At 36.9% G+C, this 7952-nt stretch overlaps 1 protein-coding gene across 1 annotated transcript; it reads left to right on the forward strand.

Annotated features, from left to right (window-relative positions):
• The first annotated feature begins 594 nt into the window (after nucleotides 1–594).
• LOC145775998 (uncharacterized) lies at nucleotides 595–7364 on the forward strand. Its single transcript, XM_082587408.1, has 4 exons — nucleotides 595–739; nucleotides 2236–2386; nucleotides 3182–3282; nucleotides 7038–7364. The coding sequence occupies exons 1-4, from the start codon at nucleotides 657–659 to the stop codon at nucleotides 7192–7194; spliced, it is 492 nt and encodes a 163-aa protein (XP_082443534.1). The 5' UTR covers nucleotides 595–656; the 3' UTR covers nucleotides 7195–7364.
• Nucleotides 7365–7952: the final 588 nt, after the last annotated feature.

Raw genomic sequence — 7952 nt, forward strand, 5'->3', positions numbered from 1 at the left:
TTGTCGACTTCTCGTTCTCGACCAACCGTCCGGGCAAAAATCGCGTTGGTTCAATACGAACCCCAAATCGAATTAAGTTTAATTCAAGTGACGTAATCAAACGGAGACTTTTACTCATTTTAACAATTTGTTTATGTCTTAAACGTGTTAGGCTAGAAAGTTAATGATGGACTGTCTTCTATCCCATCATCTAAATCTTCCATCCTACTCCATCTGATATTTTCCGTCTTCCATCGCAAAATATGCCTTCCCTTCTATTCCATTCCATTCCATGCCATCCATGTTGATCCCACCTCATTCCCTGTTCATGGGCATTAAACATCATTTCGATTCAACATCGACACAGCAAATCAAGAACTGTAGTCTAACTTCACCTTTAGGTTTTTAAATGTCATCCATCAATAAAGTTTGTGGATAATTGATGACATCTTGTTTGGTACTGTTATCCTCATCGTTCAAATCTCGTAGGCTTAATTAAAGCACGTATTTCTTGCCTAGTTGAGGAATTAACATCAACACAATTAAACTACATTAATTTCATCAACAAAATGAAAAGATAACCTTCATAAGCTAAAGTTTTTGATGTTCAGGACCTAAATTATTATACCCTTTTCTGAACAGTTAGCTGAGCTACAGCAAAATCCTTTGCAATTGTTATGGATTCACCGGTAAAGCCAACAAAGAGACAAGAAGTGAAAAAGAATGCAATGGCAAAGATAGAAGAAATCAGAACAGCCAGGTGACGCCACATTAAAGTAGTATTAATGTTTTTGTGTTTTTAATCGATATTACAAAAACGTAAAGCAATAGATTACTTTTTGATACCAGTAGTTAGGGCTACCATATGTCCTCTTTTAAGAGGATTTGTCCTCTTTTTTCAAGAAAAATGAATTGTCCTCCGGGGACACTAAAAAATGCTCAAATGTCTTCTTTTTTGACAGTTTGGGTTTTCATGCTTATATTTTCAACGGGATTGTATTGCTTGATGACGTTTCAGCGACGGCTTGTATAGGCTATTTGTTTTTTTAACATTCTGTATACCAATGTAACATGCTGATTTATAAATTCTACAAGAAATTGACGCATTTTATGAAACTGTTGTTAAACCTTCATTGCCTGGTTCACTGTACGATATAAAACGACCTTTTAAAGGCCATGCTCACACTTTCACAAAAAAACATTCTTTTACCTTCATACGTTTTATATTGATACAACGCTTGTAAACGTTGTTGATTACCAACTCAGTTTGGTTCGTTTGTTACTTGAAACAAGTCGAAACGAATGTCTAAAAGTGCAATGTGTATAACACCAAAGCTACAGCAAAAAGAAACCGTGGCATGGATAGGCCTACAGCTTTGCAAGGAAAGAAACAGCTTTTTATTCCACGCCGTTTTTAGCATCGTAGCGGTAATGTGCAGCTTACTGTTTTAATCATATTTCTTGCAAATAATTTAACGATTTCGTTAAAGCTGACCATTCCTTGTTGAAAAAAGTTAAGGCTGACCTGGAGGTCGTGCCTGATTTGTCACATTTTGCAGATTTTTGCGATCATTGCTGTCTGACTGAAACTGTCTAAAAATTAGGTATTTTGTTTACTATTTGCTGACTCTTAAAAATATAAAATCATTTGTTGTCTTAAAAGCCCTAGAAATGAGAAAAAATAAGTAAAACGTTCAGTCAATCTGTTTTCTTGTTTTTGTTTTGGTAACTTTTGTTGCGTAGGCCTATAGGCTACTGTAATGATCTAAAAACATGTAAAATATTCTTCAAGCGTAAAATTCTAGGCTTACTTGCTGGCTAAACGTGTCCTCTTTTTAGGCGATGAAAGTATAGTAGGCCTACCAGTAGTAGAATCGTTACTTCTTGTTACTTATGAGGATAAGTGTAATTCTGAAAATAATCATATATTTTCTAGAAGAAAAAATTGCAGGCTTACAACCGATAACGTTACAGGGGGTCCAGGGGTACCTTTGGATCCGGGTGCATGGAGGATTTAGTGGCACGGAACCTTTTAGAAAGTCCAAGAACTTGAAAAAATGCGATATACAGTATTCCTTTAGAGGTGTGCTATTATGGGGGCCCAAAAATCTCATTAGTACTGGGTCCAAAATGTCTTCTAAACAACCCTGTCTACAACACTCGAAGCTGTAAACTAAGACAAGTCTTGAATTTAACCGCATAGGAACTCAGCGGTATGATACCAAAACCTTACTAATCGTTTTACGTGTTTTTCAGAGAAAGAAACTTCGTTCTAGATGGAGTACACGAGCACGTTCAGAAAGTCAGTGTAGTCCCATCTTACAATGCATGCAACGACCCACACGCCAAAAGTTATTTCAGACAGCCTGCAGTCCAAGATATGTTGAAAAGGGCTGCCGTTCGTGATGTGAGATAATGACAAAACAGTAGCTTAGAAAAAAAAAATTTTTTTCTTGTAAATGGTGCAATGACTTAAATGGCGAAGACATCTTATTGAAAAAGTTGAAAACAGCTTTGCTGCTGTTCGTTTTCGTTTAAATTTCCTTTAAACATGTTGTGATAACTTTGCAAAAATGTTGTGATCTTTTGCATAGGATAACTGCACCGTAGATATTTTGCAACTTTCATATGGTGAGTCTCAGGATAGCAACGACGACTCGGGCAGCAAGCTTTTTTCTGAAGGTCACAAATTCTTTGAAATGTATCTGCTTTGATAGTGTATATTGATCACATAATTTTTTAAAATATCTATAACTTACTTAGTTACAATAATCTTAAGACGTCCGAGGTGCTGGAAAGCAAGATTTCACGTGGGCATTGTTTGTCATAACATTAATCCGATAGCTGGAGAGTTTTACAAATTTGTCATTCTACGAATAGCTTGTTACAACTGCCTACATTCAATCAGTACTATAGAATAGATGGTCAACATTTTTTCAAGGCAATCAATATGAATAAAAGAATAGTAGCAATCCTTACTTTGTAGCGACATTGCTACTACCATGCTAGGTCAAAGTTCCAGATACAAGTCAAAAATAGCTCAGTACCGGGACATACAATCATACAGTGAGTGATACTCTGTCAAGCTATGATAGCTTCCAAGAATTTGTCTATCGATTTGATGATGGCAGCGAACGTAGTAAAAGCCATAAAGTCCCTTCAATCACTTCTACTTTCCAAAACCTAACTTCGTTTTTATTAGGGACAACTACTTCCTCCAGCTGTAGCAACCTACAAGTTATCCAGACGCTTGAGAGCGCCAGCAACTCCAGGAAAACTCGAAATATCTGTAAAAGAAAACAAGTGAGCATAATACGATGTGAATTTTTGCTTTTGAAATACTTATTCTTTGAAATACAGTAGAAACACAAGCTATCGTTTAGCACAGGGCTTCCCAAACTTTTTGCACGCGACCCTTTTTAATTTCCTAAAATGTTTCGCGGCCCCTTACCATTAAAATGACAAACAGTGCGAAATATACATTTGTGATATTTATTGAAAAGCTTAAATCTAACGAAAACCAAAAACAATTTACCGTTCTCAGTTCAGTTTGTTTTTATTTATTTCTGACCATAAGAACGAAGCTTATGGGCAGCCTACTAGAAACAAAACAAAAACCAAACACATTTATTCTGTATGAACAAAGCAAGTCCAGCCGTGGCTCAGGGTTTGTTAATGCAGGTCTCAAGGCGGTTTCAATGTTGTTTAGGTTGGAACGGTAAGCTCTGGGTAAAGTGAGAAAAATTCAGATAGGCTAAGTCATTTTGAAATTTGGTTTCCAGATGTTCAATTTTTTGATGAACGCATCAATTTTAAATTCCAATGCAAAATATTGATGTTTTCTCCTAGGAGGGACAAATTAAATTCGTTTAGTTTTTCAAGCAAATTTGACATTTGACATAATTTCAAAAGCTAGATGTTATTGCGAAAATGGTGGACCAAGACTGAATTCTATCCTGTTGGAAAAATCACGATTTCGGTTTTCAACGTTAATTGGCTAGCCATTAGCTTTGACTTTTGAAAGCCACCTCACTTCACGATGCAGTAAACGAGTTTTTAACTCCGATTCGATTTCACCTCATAAATTTTCAAAAATACGGGCAGCCTATTGAGTGCGCTACTCTTAATAAGTTAAAGTTAATAACTGTCACAGCATCTCGCACAGAAGTGTTAATATGCAGTACCTTGTGCAAATTGGTATAGGCCTACTTTCTGCGACCCCCAGTTTGGGAAACCCTGGTTTAGCAGACGAAAAACTTTTACTCTCAGCATGTGTTAAATAACTCGTGCAGCCTATTATAGAACTTATCTTTGTCTGTCCTTTTTCTGCATGTTTTCAACCAAACAAGTCAGTCAGTATGAGGTTGAGAAGGTTTTTCTAGCAAATGTGCCATTTCCAGCTCCGTCGGAAATGGCTTATGTTAAAGTAAGAGCACCGGCGTAGTCAAGATACGTTTGAAATACATGCAAACCTGAGATCAAAGTTTTACGCAACATTGCAGGCAGTGCCGGTCTTAGGGTATTTCGGGCCCTGTGCGGAATATGCTTTTGCGGCCCCACGACAATGATCCAACTCAGTAGCGTAGCTAGGTATTTTGTAAGGGGAGGGGATGGTGGCGGCGTGGGTCTGGGGGCTTCCTCCAGAAAATTTTGAAACATTACTTTGAATTTGGGGCATTCTGAGAGCATGATCAACAAAAATTTGGGTATGAATATTACTGTAAAATGGTGCTGTCCGGTGGTATAGCAAATGGATAAGATCATGCTTTCTTTGGCATTTTTCGGAAATAAAGCTGTCTCTATGTTGAGTCTGGATGCAACTTATTTCGTTTCCTGAAAAATTCGTACCCCGATTTCGTACCTTGAAATCGTGTGACAAAATCAAGTTTCGACCTATTTCGTCCCCTGAAAAGATCGAGAGAAATTTTAAAAAGCGTTTGCGGCAACTCCGATCAGCGATTTCGATTATGTTTTTTTTTCTTGATCTTTTCATGGTACGAAATGTTCAGGGGACGAAATAGGTTGCACTCGTTGAGTCTCTATGTTTTCTTGTTGCTAATTCACTTGTTGAATTTTTCCATTGAAAATGACAAAATTACTGCATTTTTTGAGTAAATTGCGGGCCCCCTAATTTGCGGGCCCTGTGCGATCGCACGGTTTGCACACCCCAAAGACCGGCATTGATTGAAGGCTACAGTTCATAACATGTTTACGTTTTTCCAAACATGAGGCTAAACCGAGGACAGCTGCTGCCTACATTGCCTTTAGTTAAACAAACAGTAATCCTTCAAACTGCAATAGAATAATAAATCAATCAAAAGAACGTTAGAGTTACTGTTGAACTCTTTTATATCAAAGAAAATACCATACGAAAAATCTTATTTTTTGTATTTTATTTTGTGGTGCTGTTTTAATCTACTGAGTACTGACACAGAAAATTACACGAAAACAAGAAAAAGGCACGAATTAAAAATAACAATAGGCTAGTTTGTTATAAAATGACAATTGAAATAAATTTCCACAAAAACCGCGCCTAAGTTGCCATTAACACTGCTCATAAATTATGGAACAGAGTAGCCTATTCGGCTAATCAGTTGGGCAGAGCAATCATGTAGTAGCAAATTTTGCGTTGCTGAACTTGTAACGTATTAAACTTATGATGCCCAAACTTTTTAGCTTCTTACTTTCCTCAACCAGGACCAAATTGAACCTCATGCATGTTTAATAGGATTCACCATCTGTTTGTCAATTTGGCTACAGTACAATAAATAGAAGTCAACTTTCGATAGCATCAATGACTGTCACTTTACAAACAAAGGACATCTTGGCTTGTGAATCAGGGGTGTGCAATTTGCGTTTTGTGAGTCTGCGGCACCGGCACGCCAATGCTAATATAGAGGCCTGAAAAAGCACAATGCATTTTACAAGGCGTCTGTGTAATAATTTCATTGTGGCATAAACAAGCAATTCTCAACCCTGTATTTTTCATGCATGCAATGCAAGTAGGCTACATTGTGTTAGTCTACTAAAACACAACTTAAAGTTGACTGCGATAGAGTTGAGCGGAAAGTCCGGTCCCAACGCTCGGCAAAAGCGGTTGAAACTCACCAATGCACGTGTTGTTATTAAAAAGTTAAGTATGAAGTCTCCACCGCAACACATATACAGTAAATAAACACAATGATAGTTATTGACACATGCTGAACTCAACCTTTTCAGTGGCCACCGAGCCAACTAAATTGTCAACGCCACACATTCTTTCAAAATACTGAATACAATCAAAGTACACTGCCGTTTGAAATACATGGGGTAGAGCAGGGTCATTTTGACCTTGATCGTGTATTATTGAGCACGTAGGCGTAATGCACAACAATCTAAAGAAACTTTATCGATGATGTTACAAAACACAGGAATTTTTTTTTCTCCATGAAAGCAAAGAAAAGTTCAGTAGCGTAGGCTACATGGCAAGAGTATTGAATATGACTTTTATTTGAGCATAATGAAACAAATTTTCTTCAAATAGTCTCGTTTTCAAATAGCTTTATATTTGACACCCGAGCCTCAATAGTGCAATTAGTAAACCTTCAAAGCGCTAACTCAATGGCACCTATAGTTTCTTTAAAAAGTTTTTCTTAGCTTTTAATTTTCCAAGATTGTCGTTCGCTTCACTTGGGGAGCGGCTGCGTGGCCAGTTGTAAGAATGCCTGAATACCTGGTCGACGATCTAAAGGACGTCAGTTCGATACCTCACAAGAGCATGCTGATTGTATCTTTTGTAATGCACTGATGAAATGAGAGAAGTTGACCTGTTGACTGAATAGCCTTTTGCTGCTTACAGCGGTCTATTGTGTTGCTTATATTGTTCAATTATATTATTGCATGTTACAATATAATACACTCAAAGAAAATGGTTGGTATAATCGCTTGAAAAGATAAAATATGTCGATATAGTTTTCTTGTATCTTGTCTGTCTGTCTGACATAGTGATACCATTTTTATTGTACAGTACTCTAAGACCACATCGAACATTATTTCCTAATCAATGTTTTTTGGTGTAGATTTATTGTTGATTCTGTTCGAGTTGATAGCCTGAAGTCGCGTCGGTACCCAGTCATACCTCAATATGATGCTTTGAATGATCGACACGCCCAGAACTATTTCAAAAAGAAGAATGTGAGAGTTCTGTTAAAAAGGACTTGTGACGTAAAGACATGAGCTGCTTCGAATGCTAACAGACTATTTATTTAAGTTTTTTTATGTATTAATGCTTAATTAAAATTTTGAATTTATTTTAAAAATACGGTATCTCTGTTTGTGTTGTTTCATTATTGTATCTATTTAGACATGTGGGAGTTCCTTTCTGTAAATAAACGTCCACATGTGCTGCAGCTACTACGTTTGTATCGAAACTACCGAATTTGTTTGTTGGCCACTGCAAACAAGGTGAGGCTGTGACTAAACCAGACAGAAAGCTTTATCAGGAAGAAATGAGTTGTGATGGAGAAAAGATGTTTAATGGTTGTGGTAAGAAAACTGTGGACCTTGTGGGTCTTTTAGCAGCTTTAGTGAGCCACGGGTTATTTATTGTTCAGTTTTATGAAGTATTGTGTTATTATTTCAGTTTTATGAAGTAGGATGGTTATTGGGTGTTGGGCCATTCATAAAACGACTCGAACGACACTTTAATTCAACAAGCGACAGTTAATTTATTGAGAATCATCCAGCGATAGTTCGTCAAACAATAAACTTTCAAATTTATCAAACGTTTTTCAACAAGCGACAGTTCTTCTAACGAAAATTATATCCAACGATAGTTCGTCAACCAATATTTTATCAAACTTATTAAACCAGAGTTTACCGAGGGACAGTTTGTAAAAGAGAATCGTGGAAAATAATTTTGTTTAAAGTTTGTTGAAGCTAGATTTTACTTACTTATTGGTATTGGGTGGGGAATACGTCCCTTCGGTTGATAT

This window comes from Aplidium turbinatum, chromosome 8 (assembly GCF_918807975.1).
Source record: "Aplidium turbinatum chromosome 8, kaAplTurb1.1, whole genome shotgun sequence".
In the NCBI taxonomy this organism is placed as follows: domain Eukaryota; kingdom Metazoa; phylum Chordata; class Ascidiacea; order Aplousobranchia; family Polyclinidae; genus Aplidium; species Aplidium turbinatum.